Source organism: Ursus arctos, unplaced genomic scaffold (genome assembly GCF_023065955.2).
Source record: "Ursus arctos isolate Adak ecotype North America unplaced genomic scaffold, UrsArc2.0 scaffold_34, whole genome shotgun sequence".
NCBI lineage: Eukaryota > Metazoa > Chordata > Mammalia > Carnivora > Ursidae > Ursus > Ursus arctos.
Window position 1 is genome coordinate 28,441,544 of NW_026623030.1, and position 26,386 is coordinate 28,467,929.

The 26,386-nt window shown below is 49.0% G+C and overlaps 1 protein-coding gene across 2 annotated transcripts in view; it reads left to right on the forward strand.

Annotated features, from left to right (window-relative positions):
• GLT1D1 (glycosyltransferase 1 domain containing 1) overlaps nucleotides 1-26,386 on the forward strand; it is a 76,630-nt gene that overhangs the window by 20,303 nt on the left and 29,941 nt on the right. For both annotated transcript variants that reach the window (XM_026514684.4, XM_044389798.3), the window contains exons 3-6: nucleotides 874-979; nucleotides 7,442-7,493; nucleotides 17,914-17,950; nucleotides 19,438-19,494. In XM_026514684.4, the coding sequence (XP_026370469.3) occupies nucleotides 874-979; nucleotides 7,442-7,493; nucleotides 17,914-17,950; nucleotides 19,438-19,494 (252 nt within the window). The remainder of the gene's footprint in view (nucleotides 1-873; nucleotides 980-7,441; nucleotides 7,494-17,913; nucleotides 17,951-19,437; nucleotides 19,495-26,386) is intronic.

A 26,386-nucleotide genomic window follows, 5' to 3' on the forward strand; every position in this document is an offset into this window, starting at 1 on the left:
ATCCAGAGGCTGAGTTCTTTGCAGTCACACTCCAGGGGAAGAGTGGTCTCACCAGAGAGAAAAAAGACAGAAGCTGCTCATTTGCACTGACAGGAATAACTCTCGGGCAAATGAAGGACAAGCACCCTGTGACTGACGCACTGAATCTGAGGAGCAATGGCTCATTCGAGGAAGCCCCGTATGAAGGTTCCTCTTAGGTCTGGTCTCATTAGTGGTTTGCTGGCCAGCGTCTCTGCAGATTTTTGGCTGACCTTTGGAAGTCCTTTTGGAGAGCGGCTTCTGCTGAGCACGTCGTTCAGCTCGATCTGTGCGTGCCTGATGCCTCGCTCGTCTGTGCTCGTCAAAGCTCCCGACTAAGCCTGTCACCGGTGCAGAACTCCTCCCCGGCGAGTCCTCCCACACGTCACACGCGCGGGGCGTGGTTCCCGCCACAGCTGTGCTGCGTGCTCCCCGAAGTCCTGGTGGCCTGCCATCTCCCCTGGGTCCTCGAGAGCACGGCGCCTGCTGCTGCGGTCCGCAGCCGGGCCGCACTTGGACTGCTCTTTTTCCTGTCATAAATGCCCATTTCCCAGGAGCAGTAAGCTTGGCTTTGATAGATGGTGGTCAGCAGCACTATTTTTCATTTGTTAAAATGTGAAGCTAATTGATTTTAAATCGTGCTGGCACCGCTGGTCTGACGTGATTAACCCCCATGTCATGTTGTGTATAATAGTGATTCCTCTTCTGCTCCGCAGGTGAGCCGGATAAAATGAAACAAACACCAAAACACGGCCCCCCAAGTTCTGGGAACACGGTTTCGCATTCGCCCTGGGATGGGATGGCGAGGGCTGTTTCCAGAGCTACACTGCCTCGTTAACTTTCCTAATTTTGCAGGTCATGGGATCCCTTTCGGAATCATCTTTGGTGGAACTGATGTAAACGAAGATGTTAAGCAGAGGGAAAAAAACGAAGTGATGGGAAGGGTCCTCGGAGAAGCCAGGTAATGCTGATGAGAACCGCACAGGAGCTAAGCATTTGGGGGGAGGTTCACTGAAACCAAAAGATTCAGGAAGGCCGCTTTTTGGGATATTCCCATCTTACCGTAATAAAGCCGATCTCTCTCTCTTTTTCATTTCATTTTTTCCTTTTATCTGCACATTTTAATTTTGCCAAGAAGAGTCACGATAAGCAAGTTGTTATACGTTGAACTGTTCAACGACAGTTCCCATTGGGCCAAACTTCTTAGCAGGTCCTGCAGGTGGAAGGCCAGCATTGTGGTCCCGTAGAGAACAGCACACACCGACTCCAGCCCTGTGAGAGCACGCATCAGCCTCGACTCTGAGTGCTTTGGGCCTGGCTCTGAGCTCCATAAGACCATCTGGGAGGGGGTCACTGTGGGCCTTTGGGACAGGACAGTCATCCCTTGTGGGGGGGCTGTGCTGCACATCCCGAGCCCCGCTGGACGCTGCTCGTCGGTGACATCTGCCGGGCGCTGGGGCTGCTGTCGAACACATTTCTAGCCCCGGTGGGGGGGGGGGGTGTTGTCCCCAGTCCAGAACCCAGAGCTGCACTCCCCAACATTTTCCTTGTCCAAGCATACTTAGAACATCATATTTGTACAGCATTGTGGAGTGAGCTAGGACAGGTGGGGAAAAAATCACCCCCATTCCTCTGTATCACAAAGATTATGATAATACTTAACATAGTCATAACAGTATAGAAATCCTCTCTGTCTATATGAAAGTTGTTTTAAAAAATCAAAACAAAAGTAGTCTGTCCCTCCCAGGCACCAGTGGCTGTCAGGCCACAGAGCAAGTCTTAGCTGACCATGGAATCACCCTGAATCCAAAGTTTACCAAGACTCCAAGCCTTCAACTCTTGTAAATCTTTGAATCATTGTAAAAAAAACAAACAAAAACAAAACAAAGCAGGTGATCATTTTTTTTCTTAAAGTGGACAAACTGCTTTATTAATTCTTTAAAAAGAACACTTCACGGAGGCGTGATTGACATGCAAAGAGCTGTATATTACGAGCACAGACAGCTCGATGGGTTTGAAGCTGGTCTTCATCAGTGAAACCGTCCTCACGGTCTGTGGCATAAACACCTCTATCCCCTCCAGAAGCTTCCTCCCACCCTCTTTATTATTACCACGAAAAGAGCTCTTAACGTGAAATCCACCCTCTCTGCAAGTTCTCGTTTACGCCTCAGCATCATCAACTGTAGGCTCCGGGAGGTCTCCGGGACCTACTCACCTTGTGCAAGTGGAACGCTGTGCCCTCTGATGTCTCCCTTCCTGACCCCTCTCCCCCGACCCTGCAACCGCCATCCTGCTTTCTGCTTCTGGGAGTTGGACTATTTTCGGTTCTCCTAACAGTGGGATCGTACAGTATTTGTGCTTCTGTGTCTGGATCACTTCGCTGAGCTCGTGTCCTCCAGGTTCATCCGTGTGGTTGCCAAGGGCAGGAATTCCTCCTTCTTCAAGGCTGAGTCATAGTCCAGTGTATGAGCTTATACACTTTCTTTATCCATTTGTCTGTCCATGGACATTTAGGCTGCTCCCGTGCCCCCAGTCAATGGCCAATCACGAAATGTCTGTGGCTCGTCTCGAACCCTCTCATGGCTGAGAGGCCCTGGTCAGGGAATCCAGAACTCCTGGCGTCTTTATGTCACTGGAGCGTTCCTGATCCCTTACAAAGGACACACTCCAGGTTCCGTGGTGCAGCCTGAGGCAACCACCTCTCCTTTCTACAACGTGGGGGTCAGTCTTGCTCCTGAAAACTAGGGCTGCTGTGGGATATCATTCCATTTCAGGGCCCACTTCTTCCTGAGAACTTCCTGGACATAAGTGTGGCCGTACAACCCTGTCCCAGTAGAGAGTGTGCCAGGCGTGCGTGCGCGAGTGTGCACGTCAGATGGAGAGAGAGAGAGTTACGTAAGCAAAGAGTTTGGACCGCTCTTGAAAGGCGCTCTGCCATTAGAGGTCTTCTCAACACTGTCGCTCTTATACTCTGAACATTAATCACCTTTCGATTCATGCGGTTTGCACTGTCTTACGGAAGGGAAATAATTCTGCTAGGTAGAAACAATACTGAATGAATCCATCTTATGGTATTATCGTTCGCATTATTCATTGCGTTGTTATTACAACACATTGATTTTCATTTGGGAGGCGTATTGATTGAAGTCAGTGAGTAGGGAAGTCAGATGAATCCTAGCTTTCTTGTCGGACGGCGTATGGCATACTTTTCCGTAAAATAAAGTATTAAACTTGTCTCATTTTATAATGAGTTTTATTTTTAATCAGATACTTTTAAGCAGTTACGTTTTTCTTATGGGGTATATTTTTGAGCTTTTTTATATTTAAAACTTTTTTTTCTGCGTGGTATGGTACTGAAATTACTACAGCGTCAGTGTTTCGGCTTGTGTTGTAATACGATAAGTATTTGGTAATTACAAAGACCAAATTAGGTGGGAGTTTGAAACTTGTGGAAATTGTTCTGTGAAGCCTCATCTAAGGCTGCACCTGAGAGATTTAATATTGCCCAAAAATGAGCAAAAGAGAGTTTGTAGGAAATAAATTGCCTAAGAAATCGTTTCTCCGTAGGAAATCTATGGCACATGACGGGTTAGACCATGTGAAACTGTAGGTCAGAATGGTTCAGTGTCGGTCACTTCGTATGCCTTCTCAGCTACGGTGTTCCTGAAGGTGTTTTTGACCAACAAAATCACAGTTACAGTGAGTACGTTTTGAAATGGCGATATTCATCCCACAGTGCAAAAGCGGTAGTTTTACATTTTTGGGTACGAAATGTGTTATTTTTTTATATGTTTATTTTTAAAAACTTTTTTATACTAATATTTTTTATTATATTAGTCACCATACAGTACATCCCTGTTTTTTGACGTAAAGTTTGATGATTCATTAGTTGTGTATAACACCCAGTGCACCATACATGCCCTCCTTACTACCCATCACCGGTCTATCCCATTCCCCCACCCTCTCCCCTCTGAAGCCCTCAGTTTGTTTCTCAGAGTCCATAGTCTCTCATGCTTCATTCCCCCTTCTGATTACCCCCCCTTCTTTATCCCTTTCTTCTCCTACCGATCTTCCTAGTTCTTATGTTCCACAGATGAGAGAAACCATATGATAATTGTCTTTCTCTGCTTGACTTGTTTCACTTAGCATTATCTCCTCCAGTGCCGTCCATGTTGCAGCAAATGTTGAGAAATCGTTCTTTCTGATGGCTGAGTAATATTCCATTGTATATATGGACCACAGCTTCTTAATCCAGTCATCTGTTGAAGGGCATCTCGGCTCCTTCCACCATTTAGCTATTGTGGACAATGCTGCTATGAATATTGGGGTGCATATGGCCCTTCTCTTCACTACGTCTGTATCTTTGGGGTAAATACCCAGTAGTGCAATGGCTGGATCATAGGGTAGCTCAATTTTTAACTTTTTAAGGGACCTCCACACTGTTTTCCAGAGTGGCTGTACCAACTTCCATTCCCACCAACGATGTAGGAGGGATCCCCTTTCTCCACATCCTCTCCAACAATTGTTGTTTCTTGCCTTGTCAATTTTTGCCATTCTAACTGGCGTAAGGTGGTATCTCAATGTGGTTTTGATTTGAATTTCCCTGATGGCTAATGATGTTGAACATTTTTTCATGTGTCTGTTAGCCATTTGTATGTCTTCATTGGAAAAGTGTCTGTTCATATTTTCTGCCCATTTTTTGATTTATTTGTTTCTCATGTATTGAGTTTGAGAAGTTCTTTGTAGATCTTGGATACCAGTCTTATCTGTAGCGTCATTTGCAAATATCTTCTCCCATTCCATGGGCTGCCTCTTAGTTTTTTTGACTGTTTCCTTGGCTGTGCAGAAGCTTTTTATCTTGATGAAGTCCCACAAGTTCATTTTTTCTTTTGTTTCTCTTGCCTTTGGAGACGTGTCATGAAAAAGGTTGCTGTGGCCGATGTCGTAGAGGTTGCTGCCTATGTTCTCCTCTAGGATTTTGATGGATTCCTGTCTCACATTGAGGTCTTTCATCCACTTGGAGTTTACCTTTGTGTATGGTGTGAGAGGGTGGTCAAGTTTCATTCTTTTGCATGTAGCTGTCCAATTTCCCCAGCACCATTTATTGAAGAGACTGTCTTTTTTCCACTGGATGTTTTTTCCTGCTTTATCAAAGATTAGTTGCCCAAAGAGCCGAGGGTCCATTTCTGGGTTCTCTATTCTGTTCCATTGGTCTATGTGTCTGTTTTTATTTTAAATTTATTTTCTGAGGATCGTGAGGTCAGAAACCCCCTTCACAGTTATCTCCTAGGTGGCTGGGTGTGAACCCAGGGCCAGTGTCTCTGTAGGGAGGGGCTGCAAGGACGAAGGTGTTACCCGCCACTCCGGAATAAACGGGAATGATGGGGTTCGCTCAGTCCTCCCACTGACTCACTCCTGAAGGGTGAACACGAGCACTCCTCCTGATGAAGACCTTTCTGAGGCTCTCATTCCTCCCTTTGGACTTCACCCGTGCCGTAGACCCCCCAATGCCGATCCTGATCGAAGGGGGCATGCCGGCAGAAAGGGGGATGGGACGGGGCGGGGACAGTGACAGCCAGCTGCTGGGCGAGGGTGCCTGCGCTCCCTCTAATGCAGTCGGCCCCACGCACCTGCTCTCCGTCTTCCCTCACTCTGACCCGCTTCCTGTTGGAATGTAAGGCAGGACCCCAGCCGTGTGCTTGTTCATGTATTCAGTCTGTGGGTGTTTTTGCCTGCTGGGTGCCGGGCATGACTCCGGGGGCTGGGGGAGTCCCAGCGCGCACAGCGACATCCCAGCCTGCACGGGGCAGGCATTCCCCTGGGAGACGAGGTGGTGGTCTTGCCAAAGGAGCGGAGTAACCTTCCACAAGCCATCCTCAGGCCGCACCGTGCATGTATCTAGAAATGCTGTTATGGGGGAAAGGCGTGAGCCTTCTGTCATTGGCCTTATTCCCCGCTCCTCAGCTTTTCTCTACGTTTGGGGTCTCCTCTTTTTTCTTCTCTAGAGGTTTGAGACTGTCCGGTAGTCTGTTCGCTGGCCTCTTGGGGTGCTCGAAGTCGTGGCAGTGGTGTTAGTCCTGGTAGAAAACAGTACAGGAACGACTTGTTGGGCGCTGGACTCCCTGGGGACCGGGGACCTCGCAGCCACTCACATGCACCCTGCTCCTTGTCAGCTCCTTACGGTTTCCCGCAAAGGAGGGTCCCTACGCTGTCCTTGCGCCGTAGCTCTCAGAGTGCAGTGGGTGCCCTCAGAATTGTTTGTTCGCGCCCCCGTCCACGTCCAGGGGCACGGGGAGCATCCCGTGAGGGATGCCAGCGCTCGCATCACCGCTGGGCCGGCCTGCTCACGCCAGCTGCGTGTGGGGTGTGGGGGGTAGAGGCGGCCCTGGTGCGAGGGGTGATGCCCTATGTGCCTCCCCACCCCTTTCTGTCACACCCACACAGAAGGTTTCCTCCTTCCTCCCTTGAATCGGGGGCATGTGATTGACTGGCCAGGATGGGTGGAAGGTGGTGGGGAGGGAAGGCCCAGAGAAGACAGGCAGGGCAAGGGGTCTCCTCTGGGAAGGAGCCCACCCTTTGGGGTTAGCTAGTGGGGAGGAATCGACCATTAAGGGTTCTTTGTCGTGACCACTATTACTGTGGTGTCTGCTCGTGGTCCTTTCCCATTTCCACTACTCCCTCTGCATTTATTCATCGGAATTCTAGGAGGAAGAGCTATCCCTTTGACCCCATGTGCTTACCCACTTCTTTGTACATCAGTATGGACACGTGGGTATTTATTTTATCTTACTCTCTGGTTATCCATCTCTGGGATATATATGGGTGCTCAGGTTGTCCCACACTGGCCACGGGAGACGCTCTGCGCGGACTCCGGCGTCCTCCCAGCATGCCCTCGGCAGTTTCGAGCAATTTCTTACTGCCTGGCCACCATAAGATGTTCCTGGTTCATCCCGTGTGTACCCGGCCCTGCTCTGGAAACAGCCATTGCTTGATAAATGTAGACAGTAACATTCCTGATCCATGTGCATTCGGTGAATTTTGAATACTTCAGCCCAGCCTTCCTTCCCTGAAGCTCGTGGACCGACAGCCGGTCCCTGGATGTTCCGAGTGGATAGCTAAATCCTCTGCTGCTGTCCTGCGTCGGCTTCCTGACTTTTCCCTGCCCCTCCGACCTCGCACGGAAGGAACAACCACAAAAATGGACGCGTGGCACTCCACGTGTTTATTTCTTGCGTACACAGCTTGCTTTGATGTGAGTGCAGAGTGAACCTGAAGGCCCCTGACCGCACGTGCTGAAGGCGGGCGGCACCCAGAATTCGGCTCCTTACCTTGTCTCTCACAGTTTGTTCCAGGGAGCCGTTCCCTAGTTCGGTTCATTGAATTCTGCCCTAATTGTTTTCCTTATTTTTGTTCATTTTACTAGATTTGCTGTCGCTTTCACAGAGTCAATGAAGGAAACGGCACAGACCCAGTGGGTACGTGTTTCTTTTGTGCGGTCTTGGCCATCTGGGCTAGGGAGGTGGCAGGGGGAGTGGGGGAGGTGGCAGGGGTGGAGGCTGCGCGGCACTTGGGAACGGACGGTGTTTCTGCTGACACGCCCATTGTGGCCACAAGAGTGTAGGATGTCTCCTGTATACTGATGTTTTTTTCATTTTTGTAGATACTCTTAAGACTCGACTGATTTTTTTAATATTGTTGCTGAATAGCAGAAGTAGCCCAGTCACTGAATCTTTTAATGTTGTTCTGTTTTTCTGCGCTCGGAATGGGTGATTTCCAGGTTGTGCTCTAACAGTCGCAGCCTCCCCGCGTGCTGGGAGAGCAGCGGTCTTTTCGGTGGTAGATGTAGTTTCCAAGGTTGGGCGATTTGTGCGAAGAGCTTGAAGGAATGGAGGACGGTGTAGACAAGTTAGATCCTTACTGGCTGACTCGGGACAACTCGGGGCAGAGATGAGCTGGTGGGAGAGAGTCTCAGCGGGGAGGGAGGCAGACGCCTGGCAGAGCTGGTGCCTGCAGGATGAAAGCAGCCAGCCCAGGGACCACATTGCCCCTGCGGCCCATGCGCACGGGCCTCTGCCATCTAGCAGGGAGAGCAGCGCCTCAGGCGCCAGCGCCGTGGGTCCCTGCGCGGGGCCAGCTCATCCGTTGAGCCCACCGCTATGCCCTTATCATTTGTCGGCATCATTCCTGTCGCGGGTATCCTACAGGCTCTGTGCTTTCTGTGTAGAGTTTTGATCTGTAAAATCTAGCACGTGGAGCCTGCCGCATGGGGGCGAGGGCGCGCACGGGGCTCTGTGGGACCGTGGTGCCTTAGCAAGGCTCTGAACACTGTGCGCGTGCGGATGCACTCATCCCCGCGGCCGGAGTGCGCCTACCTCCTTCTTCGCATCAGACGCTCCCAGGCAGGAACGGGAGGGCAGTTTAATAACCGTACATCTCCGAAAGACCAGTGACAGGCTTCCTTCCTGGCTGCTGGTTTTCTGCTGGACCAGTCTGACTGTCTGCCTTCTAAAAAGGTGGTTGTCTGGGCTGGTGCTGTCAGAGGGGGATCCCTGCAGGCTTCCTGGCCCCCACAAAGCCAAGCCTATTTGCATCATAACACAGAGACACTGTTTGCTTTCCCCGCCTTGGGGGCGCAGTAAAACGGCTGACCCCTCCCTCCCTTCCTCCTAGAAGGCAGTGGCCCCCATCTGAGCCAGTCAGTGATGGTTCACACCACCCCCTGTAAGTAAAAAAAACAAAATCACTTGAAGATCTCCTTGACGAAGCCATAAAAAGATGCATCCAACATTGACCTTGGAATACGTGTTTTTGAACATTGTGTGTGACGGCGCCGAAGCATCCACACCGCTTCCCGCTGCGCTCTGAGGGACGGATGGCGTTCGTCTGGAGGCTCCCGTGTGTTTGAGTCGCAGACTGAACCGGACACATCGCGACATGATTTTGTATCTGAAAGAACAACTGGCAGGCAAACTGGTGATTCGGATGTGGGCATTTGTTAGACAGTTTCTTAAAACTGAGTGGATCAAGCCAGTCACATTAAGCAAAACCACCGGCAGTCTTTGTTGCCAACGATAACGTTTGAATCGTTGAGCAAAAATGGGAACTTGGGAAAGCCACCCTGCGGCCGACAGCTTCCCCAGGCGTGAAGACCCCCTGGTGAGATCAGCGGTCATCCGAACAAGCGGGATTTGTGTGTTGACGTGGTATAATGACACAGCCCCTGATTTGGAAGATCTGCCTGCCTCAGGGAACCTGTGTTTTTCCAATGACTGATACACGGCGTGACAATCCTGCGTAGGGGAAAGATCCATCCAAAGTGTGAGCTACACCAATGGACTTTGATGGAGCAGAGTGTGACAGGAGTTCAGGGTCCCTCTTGCATCTAACTTTAGGACATGACCATTTTTTTGAGTTTTCGTGTAAGTTCCCAAGAGTAACAGCTACAATGATCCGAAAAGGCTCGCCCCTTCCCAACGACCGATCAGCAAGAGGCCGGCTTTTCTTTACATTTCAGCCAGAACACATCGAATGGAGCAGCAGACGTGGGGACCCAACTGTCCCAAGCCAGGCATGAAAGGAAGCTTTTGCCTGTTGCAGCGTATGGTCCTTGTCCGTGAACTCGGACCCCTTCCCCCACGCGTCTCCATCTTAAATGTCACCTTTGTCCATTGACTTAGGATCCTCCCAAATCGCCGTAGATGTGCTCACTCACTGTATGTTTTTTGTTATAAAACAAACCACACCAAATACAACGCCTGAAATCAAACCCGTACTCTTCAATCTCTGTGCTGCCTGCGTCAGCCCAGCCAGGCTGAGTGGTCTGGGGGGCCTCCTTCTGCCGTGGCCGGGGCCTTCGCTGGAGCGCTGGGGACAGCTGAGGCCTCTCTCCTTGGATCTACCATCCCTCGTGGGCTCTGCAGCGGGGGAGAGCAGGCCCCAGGGAGAAAGCCTTCTTGGAACTTCTGCTTGAGTAATGTTGGCTCCCATCCTCCTGGCCCAAGTCGAGGAGTGGGGATACAGTCGGCCCCGTAATGGGAGAGTCTTCGAGGTGGCCCTGCAGGGGTGCAGACGAAGGGAGAGATGCACTTGGTGCTTGTCCTTGCCTTTACCCTGTGTGGTCGTGAGCTCCCTGAGGATAGGGACAAAGTGGGGTTCACCAGTGCATCCCCAGAGGGTAACACACATCCTCGTGCTCAATAAATATTTGTTGAATTGAATTTACAAGGGACGGACCTTTCTTTAGAACTTGTTCTTACAGAAGTTTCTACACATAACCACAAGTAGCAAGAATAGAAGGGTGCCCTGCACCCAACACCTGCTTACGTTCTTCCATTCTTACTTAACCTACTGTCATTCTCCCCGTCCCACATGTACACACACACACACACACGCACACCTGCACGCACGCACACATACACACACGTGTGCAGTCGCACACATGCACACACACATATCCATATATGTGTGCACACACTTTCTGGAATATTTTTTTAAAAGTTACAGCCATCGTGCCATTTTCCCTGTAAATGCACTTTGATGAAGATTTTTTTAACCTAAGTACCAGGTTCTGGATAAATTTTTGTGTGGGAAGACCGTAGCATGTAAAGAAGAAATAAAGTAGGACTCAAGAATATTGACATGATTTAAGATTTTTATCAATAAATTTTGGAAGAACTCAAGCGTAGGAATTTGGAAAAGGAGAGAAGTGCACTCTCTGAGTCCCAGACGCACTGAATTAGAGACAAATACTGGAGTTCGGCATAAATATGGGGACTGCCGCTGCAGTGTGACGCTGGCCTCAGGAGCGGGCGGACCGTTCTTCCTGCGTGCACTTCACTTTCACATGCAGTCAGACGGGAACCGGCCCCAATGCACGGAGCAGGTGCAGTCCGGGCGGGCAGGACGGTAGGGGTGATGACGCCAGTGGAAGGGCCAGCTTGTGTCTCCGAGCCAAGTCCACCATTCGCTGTCACTCAGGTTCCTACATGGGCCGGGTGATCCCGGGTCAGGCGTCTCTGTTTTACTCTTCCACATTCCTTTTTTTTTTTAACCTTTTTTTTTATGTTAGTCACCATACAGTACATCCTTAGTTGTTGATGTAATGTTTCATGATTCATTATTTGCGTATAACACCCAGTGCACCATGCAATATGTACCCTCCTTAATATCCATCACAGGCCCATCCCATCCCCCCCTCCCTCCCTCGAAGCCCTCAGTTTGTTTCCCAGACTCCACAGTCTCTCATGGTTCATTCCCCCTTCTGTTTACCCCCCTTTCATTCTTCCCTTCCTTCTCCTACCAATTTTCCTGCTATTTCTTATGTTCCATAAATGAGTGAAACCATATGATAATTGTCTTTCTCTGCTTGACTTATTCACTCAGCATAATCTCCTCCAGTCCCGTCCATGTTGCTGCAAGTGTTGGGTAATCGTTCTTTCTGATGGCTGAGTAATATTCCATTGTATATATGGACCACAACTTCTTAATCCAGTCATCTGTTGAAGGGCATCTCGGCTCCTTCCACCATTTAGCTATTGTGGACAAAGCTGCTATGAACATTGGGGTGCATATGGCCCTTCTCTTCACTACGTCTGTATCTTTGGGGTAAATACCCAGTAGTGCAATAGCTGGATCACAGGGTAGCTCAATTTTTAACCTTTTAAGGGACCTCCATGCTGTTTTCCAAAGTGGCTGTACCAACTTGCATTCCCACCAACAGTGTAAGAGGGATCCCCTTTCTCCACATCCTCTCCAACATTTGTTTCTTGCTTTGTCAATTTTTGCCATTCTAACTGGCATAAGGTGGTATCTCAATGTGGTTTTGATTTGAATTTCCCTGATGGCTAATGATGTTGAACATTTTTTCGTGTGTCTGTTAGCCATTTGTATGTCTTCATTGGAAAAGTGTCTGTTCATATTTTCTGCCCATTTTTTGATTTATTTGTTTCTCATGTATTGAGTTTGAGAAGTTCTTTGTAGATCTTGGATACCAGCCTTTTATCTGTAGTGTCATTTGCAAATATCTTCTCCCATCCCATGGGCTGCCTCTTAGTTTTTTTGACTGTTTCCTTGGCTGTGCAGAAGCTTTTATCTTGATGAAGTCCCACAAGTTCATTTTATCTTTTGTTTCTCTTGCCTTTGGAGATGTGTCATGAAAAAGGTTGCTGTGGCTGATGTCGTAGAGGTTGCTGCCTATGTTCTCCTCTAGAATTTTGATGGATTCCTGTCTCACATTGAGGTCTTTCATCCACTTGGAGTTTACCTTTGTGTATGGTGTGAGAGGGTGGTCAAGTTTCATTCTTTTGCATGTAGCTGTCCAATTTCCCCAGCACCATTTATTGAAGAGACTGTCTTTTTTCCACTGGATGTTTTTTCCTGCTTTGTCATACTCTTCCACGTTTCTAACAAAGTATTTAAAATAAAATTGAGCAGGCAGTAAAAGGTCAGTCTTAGGCGATGACTTAGGAGACGCTATAATAAAACTGATAATAAGGAAACAGTGTTTCCGGTTTTGGCGTTGCCAGCGGTGGGGTAGTTTCTAGATCCGGATGTGAGCCTGTGTTTAATGTAGCTTTCTGCCCTTTACTTGGTGGATGAGTTTTCAATGAAGTTCTGTTCAGTACCTTTATGTGATTAGTTTTTACAAATAAAACATATAAATAATGTAAAGCTTCATTATTCGTCCACATTTATGTAACTATTTTAGATGGATTTTTGTAGAGAGATGATTTTTAGTTATGTATTCTGCACAGTGATGTTTCTTAAGTAATTAAGTTTGGCTCTTCATTATTGAATGGCCCAGCTTTTGTTTTTAATTTTGTGTTCTCTATTATAGTGAGCAGGTCTGACTCAGGGTGTCGTTTAGTTAACCCTACCTCATCATTATCTAACCAGAATCAGATTTCCATAATCCCAGATTAGGAAGATTCGGGGCATTTGCTTCTTATTGCACAAAACTCACTGAAGGTTACTCTACTCGTGGTTACGGTTTATTCTAGGTAAGTCATAGACTTCATCAGACTAAGATCAGCCACACTGAAGAGCTGTGTAGGGCAAGGCTCCCTGGCCTCCTTCCCTGTGGAGTCAAGGCACTCCACCCTCTGGCTGTTGATCTGAGACAATGTGCGCGGAGGATTGCCGCCGGAGAAGCCTACCCAGGCTGAGCCTCCGGCGTCTTTACTGGAGCGCCACTCTGTAGGCCTGACTGATCGCTTGACTGCCCACGTGGTTGAAGCCAGTGTCCTGGTGGATGGATGCCACTCGACGCCAAGTCCCCACCCTAAACCGCATGGGTGGTCTTTGTGGTATGGCCCGCTCTCATCCGGAAACCAATGGTTGGGCCTCGCGCTGCCCTAAACAGAGACCCTCCTATGAGGTCTCATGTAAGTTATTTCCCAGAAGTCTCGTGCAAAGGCTAAGTTCTTTATTGCATACTGTCTGTATCCAAAATCGTATTATTTCAATATGTGATCAACATAAAAATGACTAATGAGATAGTTCATATCTTTTTTTGCATGAGGTCTTCAAAATCCAGTGTACCTTTTGCACTCAGGGCACATCTCCGTTCAGACCAGCCCTGGTTCAGGGGCTCCGTGGTCTCGTGCGGCCGGCAGCCGCCACACTGGGCAGCCCAGCTCCGTACATACAAGTGGGGGATGACCTCTTTCAAGACTGCTCAGACACGTGTTCACACAGCATCGGGCCGTGGGATACATCTTCAAGGCCATGTCCGCAGAAGGGGTTTATTGCGTCAGCCCTGGGTCCCTTTCAGCCCTCGAGAAAGCTGGGGCACTCCTTTGGAGGCTCATCATGACCCCTGCCTCTCTCTGGCTGACTACACAACTCAGTTGGATGGCATTCAATAACCATGGCTTTGCTTTGTCTCTTGTAATTTGAAATGCCTTTGTTTGGGCTTGTCGTTATTTTTCTAGTGTTGTTTACATCGACCTTAACGTGACGTCGTACCCGCTTTGTGAAGGGCACAGTCCCACCCAGGGGCCTCTTCACCAGGTCTGCACGCTGCATCGTTCATATTTATCACACAAGTTCAACACTGGTTGTGTTTTCGGAAACCACTGCTCTGTCGGTTTGTGAAGTTATAACCCTGATTTGGCATTTTTAGGAATTTGATTCAGTACCCCCTGGGAACTTTGATGTATGCCTTATGGGAACGTAAAGCTGGTCTATACAGAGGGTTGGTTTCTTAGGACAGTACGTAGTGGACATTCAGCACGCACACTTGTGTTGGAAGTTCAGGCTTCCTTCTCTGAATTCATCGGACTTTCACCAGAAAATATGACTATTTCACACACACACACACACACAAAGTAAAGCGAATTAGGTATATATCGTAACGGAAGGCTTTTCTCTCCACAGAGGCAACGATCTTGGGTTTACTAGGGTCCCCATGGGGTTCAAACCCCCACAGGCCTACAGAAAATTCAACTGCACTGTCAACCCGCTCTTTCTAAGGAGTACTCTGCTAACAGGACACTCTCCAAATTCAAATATTTATTTATGAGCTAGCTGGTTTTAAAATATCTTGAGTTTGAGTTCATATTGCTTGAAGTGGCTATCAAATTCGAGAAAACGCGGGGATAACCAGAATGGCCCATCTGTACTCTTCGCCAAGGTTAGCGCCGAGCTAAGCCTTCTGGTGTCGTTACTTTTTAGAGATTTTTTTCCTAGTTTGGAGCCGGTGCCTCACTGCCTTCTGGGGCGCCAGTGCTGTGCCTCGCCGCCTTCTGGGGCGCCAGTGCTGTGCCTCACCTTCCCTGAAGCGGTTTTGTGTGAGGCCGTAGCTAAAGTGTACTTTTACTTTCAGTGTGTGCACGTACTCATCAAAATTCTTTTGGAAATTAAAATGCAGAAAGCAAGACAGATCTCACGGGCTGTCCCGTGCGCAGCTGGCGACACAGGTGAGCTCCCAAAGCCGACGCCGGTGTTCGCGCCCACCCATCGCGATGAGCCCCGCGCCGACTAATCGCTGAGCTCTGCGTACTGAGCGCATGTTGCCCTGTGAACGCCTTACTCCTTCTTCCTTCTGCATGGCCCGTCGCTCTGCACCTGACTATCTCTCAGCATCACGCTGGCGGCAGCAGGAACCACACAGACCACAGCTTTTGTTAGGGTGCCGCCCCCCAAAGTGGAAACTTAAAACCCTTCATCTCACGGGGTTCCTCCTTAGATGCCCTCCTTGTCTGCGGCCCTCCCTGCAAATACTCTGTAGGAGAAACTGCAGGGGCTGATCATACCCTAGGAAGCTAATCATTTTTAATAACTTCTATTAAGATTGGCTTTCCTCTGAGATTTCGTGAGGGTACTGGAAGTGTTCTTTGCATTCTTCTTCCCCAAATGAGATCCCTGGGAATTGAAAAGTTTTAATGTAACTCAGAGGATGGAAACCTCATCAGTCCCAGAGCCCAGACGGCCCCCTTCACAGGATCATGACCTGAGGGCTCAGACATCTGGAATGACCAGAATTGCTTCGAATTCATCAAATCACCAAAGCACAGAATGGCAGGGGGAGCTTTTCAATAACATCAAATATCCCCAGGTATTTACTCCATAGATTTAACTGTTTCTTAAAAACGGTCTTCCCTCCAGTTTTCCTGTTGGCATTCCTATTCCTTGCAGTGCCGGCCAGCGTTGGATCCCACGGGACTGGATCCTGATCCAGTCTTTGGAGACACTTCTCATCCCATTCGTGTGTCTTTTCTTCTTTTATTTTCTTTCCTTGCTTAAAAACCAATTTCTAAGGGAACAGGGTGGGAGGAGAAGGAAGAGAACCACATCCCCTGAAAAGACCCCAATTCCTGTGCGTTTTTTTCTTAACAAAGGTATATTTTGAGAACTTTCCACTTATAAGCCATGATTGTTTAAAAGCAATTTGTAGCTCTTTTAAAAGTACTTTTTAACAAAGCCATCGTCAGAAGTTGCATTGCCATTTCAAAATAAAAATTAGTATTTTTGTCACCCATACACCCTGCAATTATACATATGTTTCAAAAATAACATTTACTGTGGTTTCTACCTTCAAAGAGCTTAATTTCGGGTCATATAAATTTTGAAAGCAGGGGATCTATTTGTTGTTGTCTGTTATTCCATTATAAAGAGGCATGAATTAGCGTTTGGGTCTATTAGGAAGCCAGGGGCATTTATAAGTATCTATCCAACAGGACACTGGCTTTTTATATCTAGTAATGGGCCAAACTGAGTAACGGTTCCTCATAGACACCGTGGAGTATCCTCCTTCCCTCCCCCCTACACACACACACACACACACACACACACACACAGCCTGCTTTTTCATTTTCTGCATCAATGAGCTAATCTTGCAAGGGAAGTGATATACAAGGATTTTGACTTATGTTATTTCAAGGCAAGAGAAACAATAAATATTGAACAAAGAAACCTAATTTGTATTTAGAGCATTTTAATATAGATAATGCTTTTCAAAATCAATATAAGCCAGTTGAATTTTGCCAGATTTCTTTTATTATAAAGATTAACAATAAACCAGGTCCAGATTTCTTTTATATTGTAACTCTGTTTTCTTGACTTACTAGGATGAGATCTTAAAATGTTATTCCTGACATGTTTTAAATGTTCATATAGGACTTGATACTTATTTATTTTCTCATGGTTTGAGTAGATTTAAGGGAAATAATGCTCAAAGATATGTAAAGACCAGCAGCTAAATCCAGAAATTTCCACATAGAGTCCATTCATTCTGCTTATGTAGTTGGGATGCCAGTTTAATTTTTTGTTTGTTTCAGAAGGAATTTTCTTGAAGGGAGCATTGTGGGTTTATGCATTTCTAACTGCAGACGGAGAATATTTCTCTTGGAAACAGAGGCAAGGCAAAAACCCTACTTTGCCTTCCCTTAATTAATCAAATCTACATAGAATGACATTGAACCTGTTTTTGTCGAACGCTGGTGTTCACTTTGCAGTTTAAACGCGAGGCTGGTAAGTTTCGCCAGCATGTTAGCACACGTTTCTCGGGGCCGCCTGAAGCAGCAGCACGCCTGGCCTCCTCTGCACACAGTGGAAGTCTCCAGCGTTCCAGTGAGATTATCATTACACAAAAGGAGGATGTTAGGACTCTGGACTTCAATTCCTAATTTCAAATTGTTGCTATTAGCCATTTTTTCCATTAAAATTCACATTTTTTTCACTAGTAGGGAGGAGAATTTTTAAAACTATTTTAAGGCTTCCTATTTTAAGGGCATTTAAAAAGGGGAGCATCCCCTCTGCGTGGTGAATTGAGGGCGACGGTCCAGGCGCTAGTGTCTCAGACAGAGACTGTAACACGAAGGACAGAAGCAAAGCACACTGAGGTCCCTGTCGGGTAGGGACTTGCAGTCCGCCGCCCTGCAGATGGCTGGATGCCGCAGCTCCCGGGCCCTTCCCTCTCCTCCTCGGCCCCCCCTCCCCATGTCTTCCCCGCAGGTAGGGGCTGGGGAGTGGACTCTCCCATTCTAGGATCTGTGTCCCCAAACCAGGGTTCCCAAACGTCTGCCTCCAGCTCCCGCACATGGTAGACAGGCTCCGCGTGGGCTCTGCCGTCGGCGTGTTCGCTGTCTGAGCTTCCGTAACCTTCTGCTAACGTAGTAACCGTGCAGCCGTAATCACGCGTCGCGCCTAACGTAAGGGGCCTCCTTCTTTGTGCTTCTTACCTTGAAGGTGCCGTGGTTTTAATGGCCTAACCCCCATTAAAAGCGGAAGGAACTCTCTGCTCTTAGAAAGTAACTAGTGTGTGAGCAGATGCGTGGATGACTCTTTGTGACGTGTTCCAAGGCGATTGTTTCTTTATGGCCTCCATTGTTTCTAAAAAGCAGTTGTAACGGACTACCCAATGTACTTTTTCCCTTTCTCCTTTCTTTTCTAAAGCCGCACGCCAGGGATAAGATCTACATCCAGAGCCAAGGTAAGAATATTAAAATTTACGTATTTTTAAAAGACAAGTCCTTTTAGACACAGGTACTGACGTGTTTGTGGATGAAATAACACGGTGCCTTCCATTTACCTACTGATAATTAGCATGGATGGTCTGTTATTTCCTAACGTGAAGATAAAGGACAAATACAATGAAATTATAAAAGAACAACTTAAAATACAGGTCCTTTAACCTTTTCGACCAGTAGAAGTACAATGTGCTCTCTCAGGGGTCTGTTTACAAAAGGAGAAAGCTGAGCTTCTCCGTTTTAGTTGAGTTGGGGGGAAGCAGAGCCGTTCTGCTCCCTCCTCACCCCTTGCTGCCCTCACCCAGTCCCACCCCGACGGTGGCCTGCACGGCCTTTCAGGGACACCCTCAGCATCTGAACACAGCGACGGAACCAGTGTGTCGTTGTTTGAACAGTAGGAATCACCGCGAGAGGCCGCTGCAAGAGGAGCGCGTAACCCACTGCACACTCGGATCAGCGCAGGTGCGAAGCGCAGAGGGGCGCAGGCCCCCAAGGCCCGCCTCGGCTGCACCGTGCATGGTCCCGGCTGTACGTGCTCCGGTCGCTTCAGTGTGATTTTTAGCAAAAGGATCACTAACCAAATAAGCCCTTTCTTGGAACACCCATTTTAAAAAAGATGCACTGAGTCTGAACATATGTATAAAAGTGTCTCTCAGCGTCAGGGCAGGTGTGGGCCTCTGTCATGGCCTGATTTCTAGCCGAGGAACTTGCTGGCGCACCAGGCAAACACGGGTTCGGACGTGACCTAGCCCACCTACACCCCGAGTTGCTGTGAACACCGTTTAACCTGTGTGAGCCTGTTTCCAGCTAGACAAACTGGGGGACTCAGCGTGCCTACCAGGGCTTTAAGGGGTCCCGGGAGTGTGTGGACTGCACCCACCCAGCGTCTATGCCCAGAGCGGGTATGAAAGTGAGTCATCTGTGTTGTTCAGTGCAGGTGACGATCTCACAGATTGCAGAGAGGGTTAAATGACTTAATTTACATGTCCTAAAACTTCAGATGTTTCCTGTTATCAGGATAAGCTGTTCAATGTTGCCTCTGAATTTCCTACATCTTAAAATGCCCAGTTCAAGAGAATTTTAAACTTACATCTGTTCGAGGAGGTGGCACGGGGAGCAGGCAGTCATGTGTGGTGTGGAGAGGGCTGGGACTAGGAACTTGAAACGGAGACATAATTCGTATGTGCGGCTGTGGTGTAGACGCCTGTTGCTTCCGGGCCTTCGTTAGAGACTCGCGTTTCCCACCACCTGGCGGCTGTCCCGCCCCGTGATGGACGGCGAGGTCGAAGGGGGTGCACCTTTCCTCGATGGGGACCCCTGGGCTCCCTTCGAACCTCCCATGTGAGGGTCGAACATGTGCTCACAAGGCACTCAGAACTTCGAGCGCGTCGACACAAGCTCGCTGGTTCCATCTCATCAGCGTGGACTCTCTCTCTTTCCTTCGACCCAGGAGTCATGACAGTACCGAATGCCGCCTTTAACTGGAACACCTTCCTTCACCGTTCAGGTAAGAGATGAATCTTCTCGCGAGATTTTGACCAGGGCGCATCCTGTCCAGTGGTGTCAGGTACATGGGGTGCTCACGTGGTTTTGGAAAAGAGGTTCTTCAGGTCAAAGGGAACAAGGGAAGGGAGGAGCAGGAACTGGGGTCAGGACACACCTGGGGCTTCTCTCTGTTCCCTGAAACGTCATGAGTGTCGTCTTCCTTGGGAGAATGAGAGGAAGAGGCGGTTTGGAGGAGGAGTTTTAATACATTCTGGGTTCAAGTCTTCTGTGAGATACGTGCATACACGTGAATATTTTCTCCTGTTTCCTCTGGTTTACCTTTCCATTTTCTTCTAGTTTATCCATCGTTCGTTAATGGGTAGCACTGTCTGGGCGCTGATCAAGAAACCTTTGCCTGCTCCGAGTTCACAGAAATATTTCCCCTATTTCTTTTCCTCCAGAAGTGTTCGTGTTTTAGCTCTTTCATTCAGATTATAACCCAGCTGAAATTCATTTTCGCCTGTGATATGAGGTAGGGATCAAAATCCCTTTCTTTCTGAACGGTGTGCTAGTATCATTTTTCGAAAACGTTCTTCTTTCTTCACTGACTCACTCTGCGGAAAATCGGTTCACCGTGTGTGAGTGTCCGTGGACCCGCACGTCTACCCTTATGCTGACATCGCGTTGTCTTCTCGCCGCAGGCTTATAGAATGTTGAGAAATCAGGTAGTGTGAGTCAGCACCTCTGCTTAACAGTTGTTTCAGCTGACCTAGGTTTTTTGCATATCCGTATGCATCTCCACTCACCCTGTCAATCTCTAGCAAAACCCCCTTGCACTGATCTTTAGGTTGATTCAGGGAGAATGGATATCCTAAAGATAATGTCTTCAAGTCCATGAACTTGATCTATTCGTCCACTTTTTTAAGTCTCATTTACCTTCATAATGATTTTTACAGGTCCTTGTCTTTTTAAAAAGAATATTTTGGGGGCGTCTGGGTGGCTCAGTCAGTTAAGCATCTGCCTTCGGCTCAGGTCATGATCCCAGGGTCCTGGGATCGAGTCCTGCGTTGGGCTCCCTGCTCAGCGGGGAGCCTGCTTCTCCCTCTCCCTCTGCTGCTCCCCCTGCTTGTGCTCTCTCTCTCTGTGTAAAATAAGTAAAATCTTTAAAAAAGAAAATTATTCTTAAGGATTTTATTTTTGATGCCAAAGTTTTTTTAAATGTTATTTATGAATTGTTTGTTGCCAGTATACAAAAATAATTGACTGTTGACATTATATCCTGAAATCTTATAAATTTAATCTATTAATTTCATCGGAGCCCTTGTGCATCAAGCTTAATGTCCCCTGGAAAGGCAGCATCAATGAGCATGCCCATCAGCGATGCTATGCAGGTGCCATGTTCCCTAGCCCTCGTGGTTTCCGTACGTGGTATGATCCAAGCACAGTCACAACGTTTAAACAAAATTTTCTTGCACAGTATCTTTAAATATAGACAGTTTTTTGTCTACCCATGAGGCCCATAAGCGTACGCTCTTGGGGACTACCACGGCCTTCCAGGCCGACCAGCCCGGTAATTCTGCTGAAGGTGTGCGAACAGCTAACACTGACTCACCAAACGCACTGGGAGGTTTAAGAACTCATCTGTTTTAACCCACACACTGCTTCTCTCGAGAGTCCATGGTGCAAGGGTACTGTCGGGGGCGGGGAAGGGGGTCTGACGTAAACTTGAGAGAGAAGCTGGAAATGCAAACCACAGGCCCCGTCTGCAGCCAACACGCAGACCCCCAAGCCTATTTTCTCTCCAGAAACATCACACAGAAACCCCCACCACCTACTGTGTGTTGATGTTAGGTTCCCTTGGAAAAAGAAGACGTCCAAGCATTTTATTAGAAACAAGTTTCCAAGTGCATCCGTCAGCCTCGGGGCCAGCAGCAGGGCTGTTCCCCACGTCACAGAGGAACCGCGCTGCCCTGCTGCTCTGTCGCACCGGGAAGTGCGGGCCGTTATTCAGAAGCCGCCGGCCCCCATAAATCTGTTGGGAGCTTACTTCAGCTTCTATCCATCACGGGACGCCGTTGCAGTGTGACTAGGGGTCATGATTTCCAAAAGGAGAGTGATTTTCCATCAAGCCTGTAGTCTCTGGTTGATTGTTTCATTGGTCTTACTGTGGAGTGATTAATGGAACAGCCGAGGGATGGGCAAGACTCCTCCAGAGACCCCCCGGGCAGCAGTCCCCACTTCACGTGTGCAGTCAGAAGCCATGAGCGTGTCCGGGACCCGCGGCAGAGGGAAGCGCGATGGTGTCATGGTCGCCAGCCCTGCTGGATCCTGGCGTCCGGTGGAGGCAGAATTAATCAGCGTCTCTGGGTTTTATGACCGGGTGTCTGTTCTCATTTGCGGGGTCATTCATCGTTGTCGTCTTTCAGACTCCAGAGATGGACTGTCTTCCCCACCCATCCTCGATCTTAGCCTGGCCTCCGGGGCCCGTGAGTGTGATCTGTCATTTCCACTTGAGCCTCAGACGGCGAAAACAGAAGATACAGTGAATTCGACGCAGACTACTAGTGAGCAGATACTCACCCCCTACATCCTTGTGAACTGCTAACCTTGCAACCACAGGGAGTGGGTGGGGAGGGTGTCATTTAACAGTGCGTGCCCGCAGACGAGTGCCTGGTCAGTCCCCAAGGGCTCCCGTCGGCTTCTCGGGTCTCCGATGTTGATTCTGTGATGCATGCTCCTTAACAGTGTGTTTAAAGTCCTTCTGAGAATATCCAGTTCTCTCTCTCAGCTCTGGCTAACAACCTACTAAATCTTTTTAGCTTAAAACATTGAACGATGTTTATGCTAACCAGATTTCACGTTCCAACAAGCCAGCTAGGGAAAAGTAAAGAATAAAGTAGACTAAAGGCACTAAGTGGCATCGTGATAATTTTCCACATGGTATTTACGGTACTTATTCTGATCGGAAGATACACGTGCAGGCAAGTTTCTGTGCAGTTTTTCTGTGCGTTTCCATGTCCAACTTGAACGTTGCTCTGGTTCAATGATGCGTGAGTTTTGCTTTGAAATGCCAATGACCAAACGCACCGAAAGCACGATTCTTTGTAAGCTGTCACACCCAAAACCACGGCAGCTGGAACGTGACCATACCTTCCTGATTTGTTTGTGTTTCTACTGTTCTATTTCGTTTTCTTCCCCCTCCTTCTGTAAACTGTATCTGTGTTTCTACGTGCAGACTCGAATAGGCCATCTCGGATGCTAGTATTTCTCCTCCTTGGCAGTGCCTAGGAAAACCCTTTGTTTTTCATGGGGAAAATTCATGTTACCAGATCCCTTGATATTTTCACAGCCCCCAAATCAGATTTTCCAGCTAAAATCCACTACATCTAAGGCGCTCAACTGAAGTCCTTTGATCTTTCTCCTTATAATAACCCACGGAAAAAAAATAAATGAACAGAGCGGCCAGAACAGAAGACGGGAGAGAAGGTGCCTTAGCACGGATCGGGGCAGTGCTGCGGGGCCGGCTGGTGAGGCAGGCAGAGGGCTGGGCAGCGTGGCGGGCGCTCCGCCCACGGGGGCCAATGCAGTGCCAGCCCGCGAGAGCGACTCATTCTGTTTTCAAGATAAAAATACCATTCTCCAGGAAATGGTAACATCGGAGGGACGGACGAGAAAGTCTGTGCATCTGTGAGGGATGAGTTCAGACCCTGACTCATGTTCAAGCTGGATGTTTACAAACAGCAGGAAGAGAAGGAAGTCTGCAGCCAAAAGGAAGACCTGAAATCCACCAAAACATCAGCTAGGCTCCTGCCTCGCCTCCAGACGTCCACAGGCCAGTTTCTGTTAGTTCTGCTCTGAGTGTAAGAATGGCCACCATACGTGTCCCCAGCCGTGGCCCGGGACAGGCGGAGCGGGCGCTTCCGTGTGCTGGGCTGCGGCGCGTGCTTGCTCGATTGTGACTTCCCAACCCTTCTCTCTAGATCCTCGAAAACGGTGCTGCTGTGGGTGAGAAGCGTGTGGAAGCTACTCAAACCCAAATGCTGTCTTTGCGTTTTATTCTTAAAATCTTGTAAATCCTAGAATAAGGCAAAGCATTTAGTCCTTTGTCCTGCCATGGGCTAATTCCGTTTCCTAAGTTCTCATGAAATTTACTCTCCAACGTGGGAAGAAGATGAGAAAGACAAAAGAAGAGAAGGTTAGCTCTGTCGCCATCCAGGGTCTGGTTAAGTCAGGGCTCTCAAAATCACGGAGTGAGTTGGGGACCAGCACTTTTATTTTTTTATTTTTAAATTTTTTTAAAAAGTAGGCTCCTTTCTTACTGTGGGGCCCAATACGGGGCTTGAACTCACGGCCCTGAGTTCAAAACCTGAGCTGAGATCAAGAGTCAGATGCTCGGGACGCCTGGGTGGCTCAGCTGGTGAAGCGTCTGCCTTCGGCTCAGGTCATGATCCCAGGGTCCTGGCTTCGAGGCCCACATCGGGCTCCCTGCTCCGCTGGGAGCCTCCTTCTCCCTCTGCCTCTGTCTGCTGCTCCCCCTGCTTGTGCTCTTTTTTTCTCTCTCTCTGACAAAAAAATAAAATCTTAAAAAAAAAAAAGAAGAGTCACATGCTCAACTGATTGAGCCTCCCAGGTGCCCCAGGGACCAGCACTTTAAAAAACTGAAATAAGATAGAAAACATCAGAGTTCCTCATGTGTAATAAGGCTAATTTTGGCGGTGGGACTGTGTGTGTATGTGAACACACGTATATCATGTGTACAAGGTTTCAGTACGACATGTGTATCTCACCGTCAGTCACAGGACATTGTGCATCGTGGGTTACTCCCTCTCCAGCCTGGCTTCCTCGGGATCCTGGCGTAGGGGTAGGTGGCAGCCCACTTCTCCCAGCGCCACCTGAGCAGAAGGCCCGCTGATGTTGTGAACCACGTGTCACAGCAAAATAAAGGGACAGAATAGGTTTCCAACATCCAAGCCTGTCACACAGCAAAAGTGCAGAAGCACATGGAGTCTTTCTACCAAGACGGCACACAGGTGTGTAAAGTAGGGCTTGCCTTGGCTGCCGGCGCCGGATGCCGTCTCTGTGTTTGTTTGCTATTGTCCTTTTTTTTCCAATTCATTACTACAGGTTTCCTGAGTTCCGCCTCTTGGATACCTTCGTGTGTCTCCTTCTACCCTCCTTCTTGTCCTCTTCTCACATAGCTGAGCAGACATTCCGGGTACGTCATGACGACGGTGGCTGTGATGCTGTGTCCTGCCCAGGGGGTCACATGGAGACACAGCACATCAGCTCCTCCCTTACTGGGAGCCGGTATATATATAAAAACTGTGCACGCGTGTGCATGTGTGCACACAGACACCCTACGTACCCTGGACTGAGGCTGCCTCCCGTAGTGAAGAGGGCATCCCCTTGGTTTCTCCCTGTCCCTCTGTTATCTTTCCGTTGTCACTGATACTTTTCATGAAAGCACTTTTAATTTTTGTCCTCGTCGTTCGTTCCCTCTCCGGCTGTAGCTTCACTGATGGCTCTTGCCCAGTAGTGAGGGATTCCTCTGTGTCCCACATCTGACCTTCCTGTCCCTTCAAGGACTTCTTCAATGTTATCATCCATTAAAGGGAATAGCTCGTCTCCTGGCCTCAAGTTCCTCTGATCTGGGATGCGGATTCTGCACATAACTTCTAGCTTCGACTTTTGGGCAAATAGTAAGCTCTGTACTCCTAGGATTAGTTTCAGGGTACTCAGAATAGTGGGGAAATACTTTACAAACACCACACCTTGATGAAATTGTCAGCAGTTACTCTGGAGACCGTGGTGCCCTTTGAGGGCCCTTCTCAGGGGGACACCCCGGCCTTAGCACGTGAGCAGACGCCGTCTGAGACGCGGTCACGCGTGGTCGGTACGCAGCACGTGTGGCCGCGTGGAGGTGGTATCACTGCGTCTCCTCGGTCGCTCTGATGACGCTGCCGGGCAAGGCTCACAAAAGCACCGAGAAACAAAGTGTGTGCAGTAAGGAATGGCCGCAATAAAATGCGTGAACGAAAACCTCTCACCTGCATGCTTTATGCCCAGTTACACGCGCCTGGAAATGATGACGTCCTAGGTCAGCTTGTGTTAATTCTCCGGATAATTGCCTGTCGCTGCACAACACACCACCCCATGTAAAGGGCCCTCAAGAGCCCCGTTTCCCGTGACGGGGCCAGCAGCTCGGCCCAGGCTTGGGGGCGGCTCCTGCCGGCCTCACCTGCCTGCTGCTGGGCCCGTGCTCCCTTTGCGGTGGGCTGAGGCCTGCGGCTCCTGCGTGGCCCTCTCCAGCGGGGCGGCCGGGCTTCTCCTCGCAGAGCCCCGTCCTCAAGGAGGCAGCCGGCCTGGCTGCGAGCGGTAGTGCTCCGGGGGTGAGAGACAGCGACACGGGGCTTCCCATGGCCGAGACTCGGAAGTCCCTCTCGGTCCTTCCACTGGGCTCTGCTGGCCGACGCTCATCGCCAGGCCGGCCAGAGCCAACAGGCCAAGAAGACCCTCCAGCTCTCGAGGAGAGGAGCCACTGTGCGACCTAAAGCCTTTATTCCGCGTGCCCGTGGGCCCGTCCACATTCAATGTGTGCACCTCAGTAAACACGCACGGACTGGGGAATACGTTACTACATAAAACCCCCTCTACTCGTGTGACGAAATGCTCTTCCTAACCGAAATTGTATCCAAATATTTTCCAGGACCCGCGGCTCACATTTCCGTAAGAGGTGCCCCTACCTCATTGCACAGGGGAGTCCTGTTTACCGGGCTGAACTCAGCTCGGGTTTGCCCACTGGCAGGGGCAGTTTGTCCGTGCAGTGACTTGTGTGAAGGCCGGGGTGGGGACAGGTGCGGAGAGGTGGGAGCCCGGCGGCTTCGGAGCTGTGTCTCGGGGTCTTCGCTCCCATG